This window comes from Acinonyx jubatus, chromosome E3, assembly GCF_027475565.1.
Source record: "Acinonyx jubatus isolate Ajub_Pintada_27869175 chromosome E3, VMU_Ajub_asm_v1.0, whole genome shotgun sequence".
NCBI classification, from domain to species: domain Eukaryota; kingdom Metazoa; phylum Chordata; class Mammalia; order Carnivora; family Felidae; genus Acinonyx; species Acinonyx jubatus.
This window is the reverse complement of record NC_069398.1, coordinates 12,769,096-12,791,856: the sequence shown is the minus strand read 5'-3', so window position 1 is coordinate 12,791,856 and position 22,761 is coordinate 12,769,096. Positions and strand designations below refer to the sequence as shown.

The 22,761-nt window shown below is 43.5% G+C and overlaps 2 protein-coding genes across 5 annotated transcripts in view; one reads left to right on the top strand and one right to left on the bottom strand.

Moving 5' to 3' along the window:
- Positions 1–22,761, bottom strand: part of LOC106970509 (cytochrome b-c1 complex subunit 2, mitochondrial) — a 169,730-nt gene that overhangs the window by 121,723 nt on the left and 25,246 nt on the right. Inside the window, exons 13-14 of one of the 2 annotated variants that reach the window (XM_053213618.1) lie at positions 19,738–19,891; positions 18,280–18,407 (exon numbers count right to left, since the gene is read on the bottom strand). In XM_053213618.1, coding sequence (XP_053069593.1) covers positions 18,324–18,407; positions 19,738–19,891 — 238 coding nt within the window. In that variant the 3' untranslated portion in view covers positions 18,280–18,323. Of the gene's footprint in view, positions 1–18,143; positions 18,408–19,737; positions 19,892–22,761 lie in introns of those variants that run through there. The other variant, XM_015067137.3, reaches the window with a different exon arrangement.
- PDZD9 (PDZ domain containing 9) lies at positions 5,068–22,726 on the top strand. 3 transcript variants are annotated; one of them, XR_008294712.1, is made up of 6 exons: positions 5,068–5,201; positions 7,080–7,259; positions 11,726–11,915; positions 16,689–17,400; positions 19,113–19,975; positions 21,391–22,726. XR_008294712.1 is itself a non-coding variant. In XM_015067138.3 (4 exons), the coding sequence occupies exons 1-4, from the start codon at positions 5,171–5,173 to the stop codon at positions 17,080–17,082; spliced, it is 795 nt and encodes a 264-aa protein (XP_014922624.3). In that variant the 5' UTR covers positions 5,068–5,170; the 3' UTR covers positions 17,083–17,496. The 3 variants fall into 3 exon arrangements, 1 of the variants encoding a protein (XP_014922624.3); XR_008294713.1 differs by lacking the exon at positions 5,068–5,201 and adding an exon at positions 10,533–10,738 and having other exon boundaries at positions 7,125–7,259; XM_015067138.3 differs by lacking the exons at positions 19,113–19,975; positions 21,391–22,726 and having other exon boundaries at positions 16,689–17,496.

Sequence of the window (22,761 nt, the reverse complement as noted above, 5' to 3'; positions counted from 1 at the left end):
GGGGGAACAGGAATGAAAGGGATACCAGTTAACAGGCAAAGTACTCCAGGAGAGAAAGAAATGTAGCTCTAGCTAGGATGCGAATAGTGAAGATGGAAAAAATGGCTGGCTTTGGGTGTTTTATAGGCAAGGAAAACGACTGACCATGGGGGAGGAGTTGAAACAAAGAAAGGCCTCAGGAGTGACTCTTAAGGTTTTGTCCTGAGTAACCAGGTGTTTGGTGATAGTATTTACTGAGTTGAAGCCTGAGGAGAAGCTTAGTTTGGATGGATAAACAGAAACAAACAAGACATTGGCGTAGTTTGTTGGCAATACAGATGATTTCTCCATCTATAATTTTACTATCTAGTGGAGGTTGCTTTTTCTTTTGTGACTGACTCTTGGACCAAGTCACCATTAACCTTAACTTTGGATCCAGCTCTTTCTTTCCTGGATAGTCCCCCACGCAGCAAATAAGAGATCGGACAGTCATCTTCTCCTTAAATGCCACAGAGGTCATCTCAAGAAAGACCTAGAAGGTTGACATCTGTCTCTATTTTGGGAATGCCTACATGTTCCCAAAACTCAGCAAGTTTCAAATTCCACCAAAACCAACAGCCTTGCAGAAACTTGCAGAGTTATCAGTGTCACCACATAGATTGGGTAAGGAGGGAATTAATTGCTAGTCTATAGACTTTCCTGCCCAAACATTGGTCTCCTGGGGGGAAGGATTTTTTTTTTAATTATTATGACACCGTTTAGTTTTCCTCTGCCACAGAAATAGGCACAAGCTGATTGATATATTCCAGGGACTCGGATATGCATATCACATTACTGCAGCAGGGTTTCACTCTTTTTTTTTTAAGTACTGGAGAAGTTTGATGGAGTCATATTCTTGGCTTCTCGTCCAGAGTTTCTATTGCCCAGGCATAGAAGAAACTCCCAGCTTTATAGTTCTGAATTCTCAAATAATGTCCGCTTATGTTCACTACTAGGCATTGATGAGAATCCTGAGGTGAACTGTGGGAACAGTTTGCCTGTGAGTGGTATGGCGATCACTTGATCGTTGCGTTTAAAAAATACGAGTGTAATTTCCCTTCTACCTGGGCAGCACTTCCCAGTCCCTCCTACCTCTGCCCCTCTACAAAAGGTTCTGGATCTAAGATTAAAGGATAAAACAAGCTGTATAATGGGAACTAGACTTATTGTGGTGATCATTTCATGACATCTATGAATATCGAATCGCTATATTGTGCACCCAAAACTAATAGGTCAACTATATTTAAATTTAAGGGGAAAAAAACCAATTTGGAGTTAAAAAAAAAATTGAGAAAATTTTCACCAGATTAATGGCCACAAGTCACTTCAGAAAGTCACCTTCCCATTCCTTCTTTACCACCCAGCATGGGGGTGGGAGGGGTGGGCAGGGACTAAATACTCTGATTACATATTTTCCATTAATCCTGATTTTAGTCTCATATCTCATTCTCTACTTCCAACATACCTGGTATTGCAGAGTCCTGGATCTGTCCGAGATCTACAGGACAGATCAGTTCCCTTCTCCTCTATATCCCAGTCTACATTTTATTTTTTATTAAATGTTTTTATTTGTTTTTAGGAGAGAGAGAGGGCGCGAGCACATGCATACATGAGTGTGGTAGGGGCAGAGAGAGAGGGAGGCTGGGGATCCGAAGTGGGCTCTGTGCTGACAGCAGAGAGCCCATTGCAGGGCTCACATTCACAAACCATGAGATCATGACCTGAGCCAAAGTCAGATGCTTAACTGACTGAGCCCCCACCCCCATCCCCAGTCTAGATTTTAGTAGAGGCAAACCCTAGGGTTCATGAGAGGTGGTGTGGTGGAGCAAAAAGGATACAGAACTATATTCTAGTCCCCTCCCTTCTACTGACTTGAACTTGGGAAAGTCAGACATTCTGCTTCAGTGGGAAAAGCTCCCCATCTCCTCACTCTCCCTTAAGCAAAGCAGCTGGGGCTCTTTCATTCAGAGAGATGAGCCACAGGGATCCTTAAGGCAGAAACTCCTTGGGGACCCAGAAGGCCCCCGGAAGGGATCTATGCTGGCAGCCTAAAGTCATAAATAGCCATTCTGCGGCTATTAAGGGGCTGTGAACACAGTGTGCTTTATCATGATGGATGGTAGGCCTTGGCCCAACAGAGGCTGAATCCAGATGGGACCTTGGTGAAAGCTGTGGAGGGGACTATATAATCACTCTTCTCTTTAAGGAGTATCTTTGGCCTGACAGGATAAAGAACACACTGCTTCCCCAGGGGGTCAAGTTCACCATGAAGGCCAAGAGTTTGGTGGCTGCACCATATACATGCACCTGGGGGTTCTGGGATTAGATAAGACCAAAGAGCTAAATCCAGAGGTTAACAGTTTGTGCCTTGGGCTCAAATCTCCTTTTGTCTCATGGATTGGGTTCCACTGGAGCTGACTCCAACCAGAGATTATGGATTAGCGTGCGGTCTTTATTAGGGAGTGCACTAAGGAGCAACTCCTTTGGGGGGAGGGAAGGCAGAGGGAGCAGTTTGGCTGTGATTCGGTTATTGGAGGCTTTGGCAGACCCCGTGAGCAACTCTGAAGTTGGGGTGGCCACTCAGAGTTGGGGAAAAGGGGCCAAGCCTTTATATCCCCACATGGACCAGTCATTGGAGTTGAGCTACCTCAGGAATGACCTTGGGTATGGCTGCTCTTCAGCCAAAGACAATTCCTTGAGAGGGCCGACAGCTGAGATCCATGAACCTACAACCTTCCCAGGAGCTGGGGACTAAGTCCTTCAGTCTTCAGGAGGACTGGGTAGCATGGGGCAACATTTGTCACAGTGCACCCATTGCACGCCGATCCACCTGCTTCTTTTCAGTTCTGAGAGCAGGACCCCGGTGAGCATCTTTTCCTGTGGGAATCTTATGAAAGGAAGGTTAGCAGGACAAACCCCAGCTCCCCGTGTTGCTGCAGCTCATCTCCAGGCATAAGCGACATGCTCATCACTTCCCTCCTCTCCTGCCCATCCTAGATTCCTCTCACCTTTTGCTAGCACCTCTGGTGGTCTAGGTGGCTTATGTGGTGGGGTGGTTCGGACCTCCATCCCTGAGGAGTCTGAGCCACTTGTTGCCATGTATTTCTCGGGCTGTGGCTGCTTTTTTTGTCTGTTCACTGTCAAAATAGGGCAAGGGAGCACTAAGAGATACTCAGGTGGATCATGTGGGTGACAAACTGTTTCAATTTTCTCTGGTGAAAAATGGAACAATCTTAGTGCTTCCCTGTGCCCAAGGTGATGTATACACCTCCTCTACTGGGTATGGGGTCCTCATTATCACCTAGACAGCGGCGTCACCCAGCTCCGAAATTTCATCTTGGCATCTACTCTTGCAGACCATCCCTGGTGCTAGCTGCTGCAGGTTGGGTGGGCTTTCCAGGAAACACTCTTGAGCTGCAAGGAGTTTATTGGGGAGTGCTCTTGGAAGCCACGCCCATGAGGGGAGGAAGGGGAAGCAGCATTAGGCAAAGGGAGAAGTCAGGTGGCAGTGCAGCCACAGAAGGACCTCAGTAGACCCCACAGGAGCTCTGGAGCTGGGATTGCCCTCCAGGGTTGCTCGAGCTGGACTGAGGGAGCCAGATTTTTACCCCACAGTGACCAGTCACTGGATGTTAGCTGCCCTGGGAAGGTGTAATCTTGGGCAGGGAGCTCAGCTGGAAGCAGGGGTGGGGTGGAGGAGCAGGAATAAATCCTTCAGTCCCGAAGGGGGATCTGGGCAGCACAGGATGGCATCCACAACCGTTTGTATCCTTCAGTTCTACCCATTGGTGTGATCTTGGTATCTGCCCTGAAGAGAGTTTTCAGCCTGGGATGGAGGGAAGGCAGATGGACACCCTATGTGCCAGGCGCCGATAGGCTCCCCTCCCTGAACCTCCGATGCTGACATGCTTTAGTTCCACAAACTCTCACTGTCCCCCTACTAATAGGAAAACAGAGGAAAAGGATGCATTTTATGACAGAGTTAATTTGGTGTCTGCATAGACACCTTGCCAGACTGTTTGGAGGAGGAAACTGGTGATCGATCACAAGAAGCCACCTGCTGGAGACTCCTTGAGGTTGAGAGTAAGAAAATGGATGACTGTTCTTTCCTTTTGTCCCAGCCTCTGCAAGGTGGGATTTATTGAATGAAAATCTGCCCTGGTTTACTGTCTGGGTAGAGCCACAGAAACAGCCCGGTAAACTGGGTTTACCATGGAAATCTTTGCACAGTGTCTGACATCTAATAAGTGCTTGATAACTATTGAAGACATGAATGTAAGGTGCATAGCTTCTCCGTTTTATCGGAGTGGGAATGAGGACAGGACCTACCTGATCACATTGCTTTCTGTTTCTTCTAGAATATATTTTTGATAATTTACAGTTTTCTTAAATTATATCCACTTGATCTGCTCGTTAAATCTAAGTTCCAAAAGGATAGGGCCCTTGTTTGTCTTGCCGACTGTTGTGTCCCCAGCATCAGCACAAACCACAGAGCGGGCTTCCAGTAAATATTTGTCCTATGAACGAATGTGTGTGTGGGAGGAAAGAATTATTTTGGAAAAAAGAAGGAAGAATTAATTTCTCTCCTAATCGTGACTCATTTTTTTTTTTTTTTCCCTCGAGCCACCCTTGGCCCCTCTTCTCATGCAAAACATTGATGAAAACAGTGCAGTTCCAAAACAGTTGGGACTATTGATGCAGCAATATTTAAAAATATCATTACTGGGAGTGCAGCAGGGGATTGTGTGATCTTATATGGGCTTCTAGTTAGGGTCTGCCTGGGCCCCACAATTTCACAGCTTTGCCACACCCGCCTCTGTGCTTCCTCCATCCTCCCCACTTCGGTTGTTTTCCAAGAATGGACGATGAACCCACTGTGAGCCAGACACCGTGCTGCTCCCTGAACGAGTTTGTTCTCCGCCAAAACTTTCACTCCTTTTTCCAAGTCCGCTGAGGCCTTGTGACCCCACGGATGACCCACGTCTGCCCCCTGGCGGCCATCCCGAGGGGCAGCGCCGGAAATCTCCTTGCCTCCCGGGGTCCCCCGGTCGCTGTGCGCCCCCTCCTCGCGGGTTCGAAACAGTTGGGAGTTGGACCCACTCCAGCTTCTGCTCCAGGAGGCCCCTCCCGAGCGGTCTGCCCTCCTGGGGCCATGGAGAAGGCCGCCCATAAAAGCAAAAAAGGTAACTGGGGAGTGGGGAGAGGGAGACGCCCTGGAGACAAAGCCTTCATTACTTTGCCTCCCCTGTAAAATGGGAACGTCACCCTCTTGGCCTGGGAGTTAGCCCCTCGCCATCATTTGTTTACCAAACTATAATTTACATACAGTAAGAGCCTCCCCTCCCCCCCCCCGCCCATTTTTAGTGTATAGCTCTGAGTTTTGACCAATGAATACCCACATATAACCACCACCACCACCATCAAGATGTGGAAGTTTCCCTCCCACACACGCTCCCTCCTCCGTCCCCAAATTACTTTGCTCCTCTTTGCCACCAGCCTGCACTTCAGTGCCTGACACTCCTGATCTGTTTCTATAGTTTTGCCCTTTCCACGGAGAGTGTCATAAAAGTGGAATCGTGTGGTATGGAGTCTTTTGAGTCTGCCTTCTTTCCCTTAACCCTGCTGTCTTTTGAGACTGGGTCTCCTATAGATTATTTTATCCTAAGCACAATGAAGTAGCAAGCTGAGGTTGGAACTCAGACCTTGTCTGAGATGCCACTTCTCTGTATGCTCAGGAGCTAGAGGCTGAAGGAGGGTCTGACCTGCTCCAAATGGCTCCCAGAATCCTGAAAAATCTCCGAATGTGGTACCTTCTTTATACTGGGTTACTTTACTTTCTATAGAGTCTCTGCGGTTTGGGGGAAGGTGAGGTTGGAGACAGCAAGGACACTTGCTTACAGGGAAGGGTCATGAACCTGGGGGTGGGGGGACAGGGGGCACCCCTCCCTCAGCAGGCCTCTTGGGCCCCCCCAAAACACCACAGTCACATGGATTTTGCAAAGGCCTGTCACTTGTCCTTCAGGAAGAGCTGCTGAAAACAAATGTCCCCAGAAACTTCCTGTGTACTGAAAATGAGTCGTCTGAGAAGCTTCCTCTTAGGAAAGTAACTTGTTTTAAATCACTCCATAGTCTTTGAAACTTTTCTTGTGAGAATCAATTCTGGAGAAAATATACTTCGGCACCCTTCCACCACCACCCATTTTCCCGGATTTTCCTCCCGAATGATCTTTCGCTACCATTTCCACTGACATCGCCATGGCATGCTTGGGTGACTCCAGTAACACTTTGATTTCCCACATCCACTCTGGATCCCGCAGTCTGTGCCCTGCACAGCAGCCAGCCGGGTTCATTTGTTTGTTTTGTTTAAGAAAATACAAATGTTACAGGGTCCCACTTAAACTGCTCCTAAGCTTTTCCAGTGAGGTAAGCCTGTGAGGCCGCGCCAGTCGGCTGTGACTTTGCTCCTCACGAGTGCTCCAGTGCATCTCTGTTCCTTCCTCACAGCCTCAATCCAGTTTGCTCCCTCCCACCCTCCTTTGTCTCAAGATTTCCTGTTGGTCTTTTTGACCTCGATTCAAATTTTGCCTCCTGTATGAAGCCTGAACTGCCTTCCCCGCAGGATACCTTGGCCTCCTGGCAGTCCTCCTCAGAGCTCTCTGTATTTTTCCTTCATAGCATGTGTTACAGTTTGTTATTCAACATCTATTTATGTGACTGATTAGTATCTGTCTCTTCCACTAAGCTGCAGGATCCATAAGGGCAAGAAACTGCTATTTCTTAGCACACTGCCTGCATCAAGAAACATTTGTCAAGTGAATACATAATAACTGACATTAATTAAGCACTCAGCAGGTGCCAGGCACTGAGCAAAGCCCTCTGTCTCATTTATTCTCATAACAAGTCTCCAAGCTAGACACGTACTGTCCTCACTTTACTGATGAGGAAACTGAGAAATAAATAGGTTGAGGAACTGCCCCAGGGATCTGGCTTTAGAACCCCAGTGATACTGTCATGCTGCTGTCCAGGTGAAGGACTAAAAAATGTCCCCCTCTTTATATTAGGCAAAAACGTTGGCTTCAATGTCAAGTCATCCATACACAACTTGAGCAAAACTCAGCAGACCAAACTCACTGTGGGCAACCTGGGCTTAGGCCTGATCATCATCCAGAATGGGCCCTACCTCCAGATCACCCACCTCATCAGGACGGGGGCTGCAGCCACGGATGGAAAACTCCAGCCAGGTGACTGTGGTTCCCCGCCCCCCCCCCCCCCATCTGCCTTCGGGGAGACCCTGGTTAATAGGTTTTAGTGTAACCATAATAATGATGATGACATTGTTTGAGAGCTTTTTGTGGGCCAGCCAGTTGCTAGCACTTTAATAACCCTCGCTGTTTTATTTTTTCACTGAATTCTTACAGTAAGTCTCTAGGTAGGAACTATTGTCATCCCCCTTTCACAGGGGAGGAAACTGAGGCACAGAGATTGAGTTCCTTGTCTAGGTTCACCCCGCTCTGGCAAGTGGGATGGTGTCATTCCAGAGTTTATGCCTCTCTGTGGACAAACTTTTCTTCCGCTAGGTAGGCAGTATTAATCATTGTTAATGTTTAGAAGCATGATCTCATTTCATCCTCCTGACAATCCCTGAGGTAGATTCTGCATTAAACCACCGTATAGATAAGGAGTCAGATATTTAGTAAATTGCCCATTGTCACACCAGGGATCAGGGATTTGAACCCTCTGTTAGACTTCAGAGCCCAAGGCCTTTGATCAACACTGCCCTGCTTCTCTTGTCTTTGGGAGAATGAATTTTCCATCCAGTTCAAGATGTGTTTTCCACTGTCTGCTCCAGTTCTAGGGCTGTGCTCAGGAGTCAGGGAGGCACAATGGGATGGTAAGGTGGTGAGAAACAAGAATCATCTGGTTTCAGCTGGGCCTGAATTCAGTCAGGCCCAGGCTCTGTCACTTTCTAGTTCTGTGACCTTGGGCAGTCATTTAACCTTCTAGGCCTCAGTCACCTCATCTCTAAATTGGGATAAGAGCTACCTTCCTCAGAGGTTGCTAGGATTTGGAGAGATAAATTTTGTGAAAGTCCTTTGAAAACGACAGTTCTATGGAAATACTGGCAATCATTTCTCTTAGGCTGCTCTTAGAGAGTTTCCTGACTTGTGGCTTTTCTTTCTTTTTTTCTTTAAATAAAAAATGATTGTGGTACAGGAGCCCCAGTGGATTAAGTTACTGATTTATAATGCTACTTCCTAGAATCACCTTGGGAGCTTTTAAAACTGAGATGCCTAGGCCCCATCTCCCCAGAGGTTCTGATTCAATTGATAGGGGGCTGGGGACAGGGCAGTTCATGATTTAAAAGCTCCTCAGGTGATTCTAACTGCAGCTTGTGTTAGAAGCAGGGGATTAAAGAAGAAAATAGATAAATGATGCCATTATGAAAGTTTGCCCCCACCTTATAATCCAAAACATTCTCTCCAAATGTCAGTGCTTGGTGCTGGGGAAAAAAAGCACCAGGGAGACAGTTCCAGACCAAAAGAAGTCCAGCACAGGTTCCCATGAGCTTTTCCTCAGTTTCTCTGGGGTCAGGCGACAGAAGCTGATTCATAACCAGAGCACACACTCGCTGGAGTGGGACAGGCGTGTGCTTTTATGCACAGGAAACAGAACCTCATGGTGTGGCTATGGTTAGTGGGCTCCTGGAGGTCAGAGGCAGTCTTGAATTCATCTTTTAAATCCAGGATTTACCTTTAATGCTGGCACATATTATGTCTGTGCATTAGTAAATGAATAATAAATGTTTGCCACTGGCATTGTGCAAGGTGTTTCCACATCTATTATCTAATTTAGTCTTTACAAACTCCTGGAAGGTCGATAACACATGTAGAGGGTTGGAGATGTAGTAACTTGGTCAATACACAGAGCTAAGTGGGTGGGCAGAGCTGGGACTTGAACCCATGTCTAGAGAGCCCACACTTTTGACTGGAAGTGGGATTTCAGTACCGGAGAAGAGTCCAGAGTCCCAGATCTCTTCATGACGGGTCAGTCAGTTCTCTTCAGGCTCTTGGTTTTAAAGACCAGAATTCAGTCCTTTTAACAATGAATGAGATTTTCAGACGTGATAGTCCCACAGACCTGCTATTTCTTCCACCCTGTTACCTCCCAGCCCCATTATTTCTCATCCACGTGTTTTACATTTTTCTCTTCTGGTGTTTCAAATTGGGTTTCATTTCCTATTGAATTTGCTAGTTTAGTTTAGTGTTTGTTTATTCTGGCTGAATTAAAATTCCTTTTGGCCAATATGGCTTTAAATAGACTGATATCTAGAGTCTTAAGAAATAGTATAGCTTTGAAGGTAAATACAAGTCATATACTGCTCACATTCATTCAATAAGCGTTTCCTGAATGCCTACTGTGTGCAGGTGTCCTGCTAGGCATGAGGGCATAATGGTAAGCCAAACAGATGTGGTCTCTAGCCACCTGGAGCTTGTGGAACTCAGAGCCTTGTCGGGAGAGATGGAGAAAAAGAAATAAAAATCTATTTTTCAGTAGTGGCTTGGCTGCTGCAAAGTTGATTTAATATAGGTAATCGAGACAAGGTTTATAATAATGTGGTTCCTACAGCCCATTAAAACAGAAAAAAAAAAGTGTAATGGGGTTGGTATTCATAAATACCAGACTGATGTTTCTTTATGAAGGGCAATGTTAATATCTATTGCCAGAGTAATCACACTCATACAACGACACCTTTGGTTTACAGTCAGGATGGTCAGGGAATTAAGCTGTTTATTTTCTGCCCTCTTGATAAAAAACATCCTTCAACAACGTAATTAAGCAGAATGCCAAGCCATAGCTTTCAGCTATAAACGTTCCTTTTAACATCAGGCACGTAAACTCATCCAGTGAGGTGTTTGGCTTTGTTTTGCCATTGTAATTAACCTCTGTAGGATGAACAGCTGTTTCAGATGGCACACTCTGCAGGTGGCTGGGAGAAGCTTGTTTCATTCTGAAGTTAGCTGCAGATCCTAGGCTGGTTTTATCATCAGCTACTTTGTAAGACCAAAGCAGGTTTTTCTTCACCCTTCCAAGTATTCATTTTCTTCAGTACTTTTAAACTTAAGTTCTTTTTAAACTGAAGTTTCTGATAGGATCTAGCACCATGAAAGTTTGTCCTTGGAGCCTTCCTTTGAGATCAGCATTAATTCCCAACTACAGCACAATGGGGTGTAGTATCACAGAAGGTACTGCATCCTCTCTCCTCCTTGGAGAGGCTTCTGCTGTCTGGGAATGAAGGTAACTGAGGGGTCCCTAGCTTCTCACGCACAGAGAAATGAACACATCCTTTGGGACTTGACTGGAGTCCCTTTATCCAGTGTTAGTGATAAAGTCTCCATTACCATTTGGCAGGCTGTTAGTTCTAGTAAGATCTGAAGACTAAGATTTTACCTAATGTGAGCCCTTAAGAAGTAATTTCTTTGTATTCCTTCCTCTCTTGCTGAATATCCTTGCAGTAGTCAGGATTCTTCACTGCAAGCAATCGAAAACAGTGCCTGTGAAGGCACTGAACTTAGAACCTTGAGTCTGACAGAACTGCCAGAAAGGCTGGAGAACCAGGCTTGGAAAATGATGACAGAACGCGGGGCTATATATAACTACCCCTGGAAACCGGGTGCTTCCATCACCCAGCTGCATCTCCTGCCCAGGTTCAGTGACCCAGGTGGGAGTGCCCAGTGGCTGGATCTAGTTTACATGTCCATGCCCTAGGTGCTGGCGGCAGGGAGGTGGGCAAAGATATGCACTTAGGGGGTCCAGGGACTTGCTGTCAAGATGTGGTTTTCTTCCCACTTGCCAGGAGATTAGAAGCTCTATGGCTGACCATCACACTTCCCTTCCTGTCCAGCAATGCCCTAAAGTAGGAAGTCTAGCTTTCAAATCCCTTTATCCAACATACTCTCTATATACACATCTTAAGCTTAAAGCATGCTAAATGTCCATTGTTTCATGCAGAATTACTTGCTCAACTAATACCGCACAAGGCAGAAAATTAAAATGAAGGGCTTTATGTTAAATTTTTTTTTTAACGTTTATTTATTTTTGAGACAGAGCATGAACGGGGGAGGGTCAGAGGGAGAGGGAGACACAGAATCTGAAACAGGCTCCAGGCTCTGAGCCATCAGCACAGAGCCTGACGCGGGGCTTGAACTCACGAAGTGCAAGATCATGACCTGAGCCGAAGTTGGACACTTAACCGACTGAGCCACCCAGGCGCCCCAGAAGGGCTTTATGTTAATAGAGTGGAGGGCACTGGAAATTGCCAGGCAGGTACAATAGCAAGTAGGTCATTTACTCACTTAGTGTAAGTGGTTTTTTTTTAAATAATAACGACTATTCATTTTACTCGAAACAAACATTTTTAGAATCCTAAAGGATGGTTCAGATTATAAACGATTTTTAGCCTCTTTCACACCAAGGACTAAAGAAATACCATAAAAACATGATATAATATCTTCTACACCGCTATTAAGAAACATCTTGCATGCATTATGTGAAGGACACTCACGTCACCTAGTTGGTCACTTTTATTAAAAAAAGGCTGGAGTCTGGTTGAACTTGTAACATGGGATACCTCACAGTGCAGCCAGAAGTGGTATGAGCCCAATGACCCATTATCTTAATTTTACTGATAACTTCTTTCCTTCTTCAGGTGATGTTCTGATTAGTGTTGGCCATGCCAATGTGTTAGGATATACTCTTCGAGAATTTTTAAAACTTTTGCAACACATCACCATAGGAACAGTGCTACAAATCAAGATTTACCGAGATTTTATTGACATACCCCAAGAATGGCAAGAAATATATGATTTAATCCCTGAGACCAAATTCCCGGTAACACGGTAAGTCATTCATTTTAGGAAAACTTTGTTGTGCTACTGTTCCCCAGAGCCTGTGAAGCACGTGGTCTTGGTGAAACCGCTGCAGTAATTTAGTGGGTTTTTAAATCCTTCTGGAGAAGTACAATCTGCAGGACCTAATGTGAGGCAGATTGATAGAGGCAAGAGCCTTGAATCTGGAGCTTAAAAAAAAAAAAAAAGAGAGAGAGAGAGAGAGAGAGAGAGAGAGAGAAAGAGAGAGAACCATCTAATGGGAGCTCGGCCTCCAAATCTACCTGCAATGTGTCCCTTTGTCCAGAGTCAGCCTCAAACGTGCCGTGGATCCCACGCCCTCATTTGTCTCCTGCACATTCAGCTTTTCTGTGGATCTTTCTCAATAACATGTAAGGCTTTTGGGGCCTCTGCCTCTTTACAAACCCCACCTTGACTCTGCTGCCCTCTCCCTGCCCCCGGCCACAGTCCTATCCCTTTGGCTCCAAACGTGCGTGAAGAGCTATATCACATGTGGCCATTTCCCCAGATGATTTCCCAGGCGCTCTCCCCCAGTCGCAGTCCAGGCTTTGCTGTCTTCACTTGTCCAAGAGGCCTCTTTGCAGGGCCACTCACAGCCCTCAGGTTGATTCCAGCAGACTCTTCTCAAGTCGTCACTGTGTGTGGCTCCTGAGCAACATTCGACACTGTACAACTCCCACCCCCTCTTCTGTTGAAACGTCTTCCCCAGGCTTCAGCCTTGGAGTTCCCCAGCGCTCAATCTTTGGCTTCCTTCTCTCAATTTCCTGGGCACCCTCACTGATGCCTGTGGTTTCCGTCCCTCTCCCTACAGGACTGATTTTCAAATTGTACGACCTTCAAACTTGTATATTTAAACCCTTTCTCTCTCCCACTTGGTGGCTTCATTTGGATGTATCACAAACCCCTCACACTCGTTATGCCTAAAGATCAAGAGCCAGCTAACTGCTTATCTCCTTGGGGTGGTCCTATCTTACTGGGGGAGCATTTGCCTAGTTGAACAAGTCAGAAATTTAGAGGCTATGCTAGATTTCTCCATCTCCCTTGTTTCCACCCCATATAATCACAAAACTTGTCATTTTATCTTCCGACTCTCTCTCACATTTGTCCATCTCTCTCTCTGGCCACTATCATCACCCCAGTCAGAGCCACCGTCTACTCTCTTCCCCTATTCATTTGCTACACAGAACAATCCCTTTACAGTGCAAATCTGAATGTGGCGTGTTCCCTGCTGAAAATCTTTTTAGACCTCCTGTTCTCAGGATAAATGCCCAAACCCTTACACTGGTCTATGCTACTGCATGTGGCTGGGGTCTGTATCCCGCAGCCTCACCACACACTGCTGTCCTCTTCCCTCTCTAGTCACTTTGCCTCTCAGCTTCTTTGTCTTATGTTTCTTTGCCTCGGACTTCACACTTGCCCTTCTCTGTGTACAACATGCCTAGGACTCTGTCATTACTCACCGTTGAAGGCTCATGGTGCAAAATTTTTCCAAGGGGCCTTCAAGTTAGGAAGTGTTAAAACACTGTCTGGTCCATCTGTCATATGCTTTCAGAGAAACCTGTGTATCTCCTTCACAGCATTTATCCTAATTTCAATGAAGTAATCTGTACAATCTATTGTTTACTATGTTGCCCTGGGAGAACGTAAACTGAAGGCAAGGACTAAGTCTGCGTTGTTAGGCTAAATCTACCACAGGACTTTCACATGGCTGAGGGCTCATTTATTCAGAGTGAATGAAAATTAAAATCCAGCTTTGAAGCTCAGGCAAATCACTTAACCTCTGAGAGCTTGTTTATCTGTAACACAGGAGTACCAGAGACTCCTCTGAGGATCAGATATGTGAGGAAGTTCTGTAGAACATGAAGACATGTAGAACATGAGATCCTTCTTCAGTGACAAGTTCAGTGCTCTGATGCAAGAGTGGTCCTTATTAATTTGACAGATTTCTGAGCACTAGTTGTTACAGCTGTGTATCTTTGGTTATTGGGATGGGCTCAGGGAAATCTGGCTAGGAGCTTTACTAAGGACTAAAAAATGGTCCACACTGGATAGACATTACTTCAGATATTCCAACTTTTGGTCCAAGGGACTGATATGGCCAACAGATGTGCTTTGCTAGTCTCCCACGGCATTTTAAAAAGCCGGAATAGCAGTGACTGTAGAGAGAAGGAAGGATACGGAGGGGCTTTTCCAAGGGCTAGCAAAGTGTTTGTAAGTTTTTTCATTTAACCAGGTTTCTTTTTTTCATTTTTCTGTATATTTCAAAATTTTTAAATAAAAAATATTTGCATTAGTTGCCAAATTTACATATCTAAGATTCCATGGAAATTATCTGCATCTCTGGTTTCTCCTAAAAAATTAGAAGATGGGCTTGTGTCCTCACATGGTGACAGTGGACCAGAGCTGGGTACCAGCTGTCCCCTTGGATCAGACACAAATTAGGGACAAGTTTTTCCCCCAATAACCAAACCAATCACGACAGTTAAAAATCACTAATGATAACAGTGAACACTTATTCATTGCTTATTACTATGTGGTGGACACTGCTTTACAAGTATTATGCCATTTAATCCTCAGGTTAATTCTTTTTATCATCATGGTTACATAAGAAAACTGAGGCCAAGAAAGGTGTGTGTAAACTTGCCAGTGGTCACAGGACTAAGTGTGACTAGATCTGTCTCTAGAGCAACAATATCCAAGAACTTACTGCAATGGTGTAAATGTTCTTGATCTGTTCTGATGTGGTAGCCACGGGCTACATGTGGCTATTAAGAGCCTCAAATGTGAGGATTTGCAGCTGAAGAATTTTAAGTTTTATTCAAGTTTAATCAATTCAAATTTAGCTGCCATACCTAGCTGGTGGGCCCTGTACTAGGGAGTGCAGCTCTCAAGGCTGAGTTCTTAATTACTTATTTATAGAACGACTATGTTGTTCACATTTTAATTGCTCAGAGTTTGAGATATAGAATTTTAAAATCTAAGAACGACAGACCGACCATTCAAAAGTAAGGAGTAAACACAGAAATAGCACAACTCAAGTATGAGACTAAAGCCCACAGGACTTAAGAACAATACCAACCACTTTCTAAATCCCTTTCTTAATTTGAAACAAAGTGCTTATATCTAAGGCACTTTAGTAATTTATGTGGAAAGGACAGAGAAGGAGCACAAAGGGAAAGAAAAGGCATCTTACACAAAGCTGGTATGATCTTTTTCAGGAGTAAATGGTACTGTGTGCCCATTGGAGGATATTCCACATAATGCTCTGGGCAGGTCCAGTGATAGAAAACTGTTTGTAATTAACTCTGACTTCTGCTCGTTTGTGGCTTTATAATCTTACTTCAGTTTAATAAGAATCTGACCCTACTACCTGTCCTTTATAGTTACCTAATACAGAGTTACAAAAGATATTCTTTGCAGTCTGAAAAAAAAAAATTAACCTGGATTTTGTTTTCATTCACGTGCTGTTCAGGAAGTCCTAGGCATGTCTGAAGGCAACCTGTTCTAGTCCTGAGGTCTTCTGAACCTCCTTGCACAGCACTAAATCAAGGATGAAGGAAAATCACACACTAAGACTAGTGGCTCAGTTACTGCTGTTCGAAGTTTTGGGAGCAAGTACAACGGTCACACCTGCAAGAATATTAGTGATCATGCAAGCCAAGTCTAAAAGATTGGGGGGTGGCGAAGAAAACAATTTCATATTTCCTATTAGCAGGACAGATGTACCAAAGGTCTATAATCACAAAGATCTTTGTTAAATGAATGTTAAAATCTAAGAACGGATCTGCTGGGCAACAGCACCAGGATGAGGGGGAGCAGGTAACAGCATTTGTTCAGGAAAGTAATGGCAGGCTCAGGTATGCAGACATTAGAAAAGTTCAAGAGAACTGTAGATGATAGCAGGCAAGCATTGGGCAAGTTTCAACAACCAAGAAAGCTAATAGTCGGGGATGTGAGGGTGATCTGGCTGCAACATCTGTCACTCCATTGATCACCAGGTGTCCCCTTCCTCCCTCACCCCTCCGCATGCATCCCTTCTGAAGCTGCATGCTCAGTTGAAGATGACTGGTTCTCCAGTCAAGGGTATATGAGTAGCTGCTTTCCTCTACTAAAAACCTCCATACAACCTCTCAAGAAAGCCAATAGTTGGGGCAGGTAACAAAAAAAATCTATAAAAGCTTTTGGACAGCAACAGAGAAGTGGAATAGTGAATGAGACACATCTGGATGTAGAGGGTGTTGTATAAATACACATTTGTAAACCCAAAAGAGAGGCAAATGATGGTTCTCAGGAGAACAAAAGAAGGCTCAAAAATTTCCCGATGACTAGTGTACTTAGAGGTCCACTAGTTCCTGAATACCTTGGAAATCGGTAAGACACTGTTATTACTGACCCCATGTGACCCATGAGAAGAGTTCTGTGGAGGAGATGGCCAGGTTGACCTGTCATTCTGGAATGAAATTAACCCACACCTTAAAACCTGCTAATATTCTGGTCAGTAGTCTGACTTAAGTTATTTTCAAACTTTTGAAAGTGATGTGAAATAACTTAAGGCAGAATCTGATTTACATTTAGGAGTGGAAACAAATTTAAAGACAGTTTTGGAGAGAAAAACTTCAATAACACAGAAAGTGCTAAAGCTAAATTATATCCTTTCTTTGATGAACCAAAGCAGGTTACAAGACATCTTGTTAGGGGACAATGAATATGCAGACGTGAAGAATACATGTCTTTCACTAATTTTTTTTTTTTTTTTCATTTCAGCACAACAAAGAAAACTGAGCAGGCAAAAGACCCTTTGGCAAGCAGTGATGACAGTGAAGATGTAGTTTCAGATAAAAAACTTAAGTATTATAAATATTCAAGGTCCAGTGGGCATCACTCTGCAAGGAGACCAATGTCTATCTCCAGAGAATGGCATGGCTACAAAAAGAAGAACCGTACTATTAGTGTAGGAAAAGGCATTAATGCTGATGTGGTGATTCACAGAGATCCCAAGAGAGAAGTGAGGCCCCCTTCTCCATACTGGACAATGGTGAAGCGAGACAACCAAAGCTCTTCCTCATCCACAGCCTCCTCTACCTCTGATGCATTTTGGCTAGAAGACTTTGCCCAAGTTGAAAAGGGCAGGGGTCAACCTGTATCAAAAGTGGCTTAGGCAGCAGTATGCAAACTGGTGATCACATGAGCATCTAATTTTTGTGCATTGCTATGCACAGGTTTGCTATACTTACAGGAGGAATATGTGCAGACGTACCCATTCTTTCACAAGTGCATTCTGATGCCGTCAGAGACATTCTTCAATGTGATAATCCAAAGACTTCCCTGGGGTCAGACAGGCCTCACCACCTTATTCTCAAAAGAGCAACATCATTAACACACTCCCTTCTGAGAAGAACATCTCATCTTTTACAAAATGCGGCAGAGGAACCCAGGACCAGAATGTATGAACATAGAGAGAATTTCAATTTTTAAGGTAAGTGCCACATTTTTATTTAGACAGTTAGCTTCTCTTGTTTTGCAAACTTCAAATGCCCTACTTAAAATAAGTAAGAGATATATTTTCTGGCTAGTTGTGCACATAAAGTTCCACCCCCCTCCCCCCCTTCAGCCCTAAGAAACAGAATGGGAACAGATGAGGAAGAGGGAAAAGATGAGAAACAAAACTCTGTCACACAGTGAAGATAAATCAGACATAAAATGATGCAGTGGGAATATAAGATATGACTAACAGGGAATTTAGATTTTTCAGAAATAACCATACTGCAAGAAAGGCAGTAAAGAAAGGGGGTAAAACTCAGACCATTTAATTGTTTTGACCCAAAAGGACAGATTTTTAAACTGGTTTTATCTTTAAAAGCCATCGATAAAAGGAGTGCCTGAGTGGCTCAGCCGGTTAGGCGTCCGACTTCAGCTCAGGTCATGATCTCATGGTTCGTGAGTTCAAGCCCGCATCGGGCTCTGGGCTGACAGCTCAGAGCCTGGAGCCCACTTCAGATTCTGTGTCTCCCTCTGTCTGCCCCTCCGCTGCTTGCACTCGGTCTCTTGCATTGTCTCAAAAATAAACACTAAAAAAAAAATTTTTTAAGCCATCGATAATAATCTTACTAGTTTCTGAGCTTCTGTACTTTTAGATTCCTGTTCTCCTTTGCAGCATCTAAAACAAAGACCTCAGCATATAATAAATACTTGATTAACTGATGGCCAAGACATGAGAAAAACATTTCAACAGAATGTTTTATTGACTTTAAGTCAGCTGGGAACAATTTATGTATTTATGCTTCAAGACATTTCACCTTATTGGGAAAAAAAAAAAAGATATATGTTTTATTAGAGATTTTTGACTTTCACGTGTTGCTCTGGGCTGAGAAAATGTTCAGCTCTTTCCTGTTTCAGAATTTACAACTCATCAACGAAAGGTGTGTGCCCCAGATTTCCACTTGCTGCCATTGACTTCCGGCCAGAAACAAACTTCTTTGCAGCCTTGAAGTAAACAAACAAATGACAGAAAAAATTAACAGAAATAAGAAAATGTATTATGCAATAGATAAACTTATCTATTTTGTTATTTCAAGAATTTATGGACAGGGCATCCTGAGCCAGCAATTCTGTACTAGCCTCTTGTGAGATTAACTACAGGAGAGGGCTGGTACGTTATTTTAATTTGTGACAATGTAGGAAGCAAAGCTCCGCTGTCCCTTTGAATGTTCCCTCATTACACGTGACTGAGCAAGTGTGGTGCTCCAGACATGAGGGTAGCTGGTAAAAAGGGGGATAGGGAAAGCCTCGCTGACATTGCAAAATAGGGCAGAGTCGGCCTCAGGCAGGGCAGTACTTTACTGTTTCTGTATTGCGATGGCAAATAGTCTGAGTTGATAAAAATACACCAACTGTCAACATAAAAGTCAAACTTTTATCTGTTTCCTTTATGCCACTATTTGAAGCAAAAAGGCTGGCCGATGAGGTCAGATGTACTACTGTGAGTAGCAGTCCCCCATGCTGTCTCAGGCACAGGGAGATCATGAAGAGGCAGCTGGGCTGGGACTCCCACAACAACAGTATAGTAAAGGAGAGCCATTTGGAAGGGTATGGAATGATGAACTTCGGGGCGAAGTGAAATCAAGTCAAAGTTACGACCTTAAAATACCCTGTTTCTTTTTTTTCTATCCTCATTGTCCCTACATTAAGGTGGAGCTGTTGGGGAGAAGATGGTGGAGACCTCTACAATGCAAGAGGAGTCGACATTTTTCATGTGGAAAAAACTGGGAAAACCCACTGATTGTGGATTTGTTCTGTAGTTCATATATTTGTTAGGCATAGTAGAGAGTACAAAAAGGTATAAGATACGGTCCTGGCCCTTAAAACAATTCAGTCTCACAATAATATATGTGAAAAAAAAAAAAAAAGCAATAGCAGAATGTCTCCTGCTGAGAAGATGAACAAAAATCCTGAGATCCTGGATCGTGCGGGATTGGCACGACAGTTTGTTTCTCGGGAGGAGAACAAACACCGAACTCAACTATTAGGTTGAATCACATGAAATTACCAATAATTCAACTCTTCTTGACCTCTAAGAATTTAAAATGGTTTAACCTATTGGTAATTTAGTTGAATGAGGAAGATACATACACCCCAAGTTGATGAGCCATTTACAGACGTGATGGTAATGAGCCCTCCTACCTCCACACCAGGTGGACAGGCACCAAACAGCAGGACAGTGACATATATAGCCCAAGGGAACTTATGCATTCCTTCTGAAATTGGGTCGAGGTCAAATTGTTTGATGTTAAATCATAAGTTTTCATTTGCTTACATTTACAACATCTGTGTCTGCTACGGAGTCAATCTGCTGAAGGACTGTGGCTGGTGGTGTGTATGAACCAGCAACCAGAGCCTGGGACCCGACTTCATCCAGGAACTCCTCAGAAGACTCCACTGACATTAGGTAGCCAGCTTTCAGCTTGTTCCTGTCCAGTAAAAAATATGTAACTAAGCAGAAGCCAGTCTTATAAGAGCGAGACAATTTTAAACTCAAACTCAAACATGTTTTGGTAAGTGCACAAATTAACAGCTTTGAAATCTTACAGTGCTAAACAGCTGCATTCTATTTCTTTAGTTCATCAATTATGTTATTATTTACATTACTATTTAGAAAGCTGTCAATATAAGATTATACTGAAAACCTAACAGACTGCCTTTTGATTTGAGACTAGAGCTTGTATCTCATTAAGACTATTTTATTTCTTAAAGTAGACTCCATGCCCAATGTAGGGCTGAAACTCATGACCCTGAGATCTGGAGTCGCAGGCTCCACCGAGTGAGCCAGCTAGGCACCCCTCATTAAGACTACTTTATTAAGACTACTTTATTTATTTTTTAAAAGTTTATTTTGAGAGAGAAAGGAGTGCAAGTGGGGGAGGAGCAGAGAGAGAGAGACAGAATCCCAAGCAGACTCCGCATGGTCGGTGCAGAGCTCAATGCAGGGTTCAAACTCACCAACCACGAGATCATGACTTGCTGAAGTCAGACAATTAACTGACTGAGCCACCCGGGGGGCCCCAAGACTAATTTTAATGTGAAGTTTTGATTAGTGAAGTAACTCTTGCCTCCTAATACTTTTCTGGTGATGATTTTAGGCACTTCTATTAAGGGAGAATATCTATGTGGGGTCTTAAGACACTGTTCACTTAGCAGAATACTGTGTGCTGATTCTCTATCTCCCCCCCGCCCCCCAGGACCATTTCTACACTGAGCTTTGTCTCAGTGAGGGTAGGGCATAATTGAGAAGGCAGGTGGGAAAGGTCATTATAGGTCCTACAGTCCTTGCAGCTTAAATATGGGCACAAAGTGTCAATACAAAATAAAACAAAATCCAATTCATAATTCTCTCAAAGAAACTGGTGTTCAATTAAGACACTTAATTTAACTCTCAAACTATACTCCTTTGGCACTCTGTACACGACTACCATTTAAACATAATTACAATTTAATGCAGCAGTTTTACCACAATGTCAGCTTAATTAAAGATTTTAACAGGGGTGCCTGGATGGCTCAGTTGGTTAAATAAGTGTCCAACATTCAGCTCAGGTCATGATCTCACGGTTCATGGGTTCGAGCTCCACGTCGGGCTCTGTGCTGACAACTCAGAGCCTGGAGCCTGCTTCAGAGTCTGTGTCTCCCTCTCTCTCTCCCCCACTCACACTCTGTCTCTCAAAAATAAACATTAAAAAAAATTAAACTGATGGTTACTGAAGGGGAAGTGGGCAGGGGGATGGGTGAAACAGTTGATGGGGATTAAGGAGGGCACCTGTTGAATCACTAAATTATACTCCTGAAACTAACATTATACTGCATGTTAACTGGAGTTTAAATAAAAACTTTAAAAAAAATTAGCTACAATAAACTTTACCAAGAGATTATCAGTTTGTCCCTTCAGCAATGCCTTACTTTCTCTCTTTCACTACAGAAAGACTAAGAATCTTACAAGAAAAATATCAACTCTATCAAAATGGCAGAAAACAAACACATTGACATTAAAAACTGAAATTCCCTTTTCTACGTGTTACTGTACCTTATAAAAACTGTGGGGCACTTAAGGAAATACATTTTCTGAAATAAATTAGATTTGAAAACAATTTTTCTTCTGTAAATCCAGTGTTTCAGTTTATTCTCATCATGTTTTGTTTCTAGTACAATCATGTAGAATTGCATCCTATCAATCAATCCTTGGTTCCATGTTTGTAATATTTAATAAACTGTACTTATTCAAGAGATGCAATTTTCTAGTGTTCTCAGTGTAACAGAAATACTACTACTAATGGGAACAGAAATGACCGAGAAGTTGTTCCCTCCTGGGTTGTAATTTGCCCTGTCATACTTCCTTGGTGGGTCATATTAAATGACCATGAAGACAGTTTGAGTTTTACGAGTCCCATTTTAAACTGTCCTAAATGGGTGGAATCAAATAAATCTTTTAAACTGCTGTATGAAAACACAAGCTGATTTGTTCGAGACTCTCCCTGAAGATATTGAGGGGTATTGCTGGCACTTTCAATGGGAATTTAAAAATCACCAAATAGGAGACAGGTATTTCCATCTTTTAATCAGATCCTCCTTTATCCGTGGGGCATTACCTTCCAAGACCCCCAGTGGATGCCTAAAACCACAGTACCAAACCCTACATATCCTATGCTTTTCTTATACTTACACACATATATTTTTTTAGAAGGTGTTTTTTTAAAGTTTATTTTGAGAGAGTGCGAGTAGAGGAGGGGCAGAGAGAGAAGACAATCCCAAGTAGACTCTGTGCTATTAGTGTGGAGCCTGATGTGAGGCTCGAACTCATGAACTGTGAGATCATGACCTGAGCCAAAACCAAGAGTCATACACTTAACCAAATGAGCCACTCAGGTGCCCCTTAATTTATAAATCAGGCACACTGAGGGATTAACAGTAACTACTAATAAAAGAGAACAATTATAACAATATGCTATAATAAAAGTTATGTGAATATGGTCTGTCCCTCTCATTTAAAAATATTTTATTGTCCTGTACTCTCCTTTCTTCTTGTGATGATGTGAGATGACAAAATGCCTGTGTGATGGGATGAAGTGAGGTGAGTGCCGTAGGTGTTGTGACATAATGTTCAACTACTTGTGATTTTCTGACAATAAGTCAGGAGGGGGATTATCTGGTTCTAGATGGTGGCTGACTGCAGGTAACTGGAAAGCTAAACCACGGATAAGGGGGCACTATTGTATTTTCTGGTCTATCAAATCAGTAAAGAGGTAAAAAAAAAAAAATTGCTAATGGTTATGGTAGAATAGGCACTCTCATA

Coding starts and splice junctions, on each gene's coding strand:
- PDZD9 (XM_015067138.3), top strand. CDS start 5,171: ATGGAGAAGGCCGCCCATAAAAGCAAAAAAG. Junction 7,260..11,725: donor GGATGGAAAACTCCAGCCAG/GTGACTGTGGTT, acceptor TTCCTTCTTCAG/GTGATGTTCTGATTAGTGTT. Junction 11,916..16,688: donor ACCAAATTCCCGGTAACACG/GTAAGTCATTCA, acceptor TTTTCATTTCAG/CACAACAAAGAAAACTGAGC.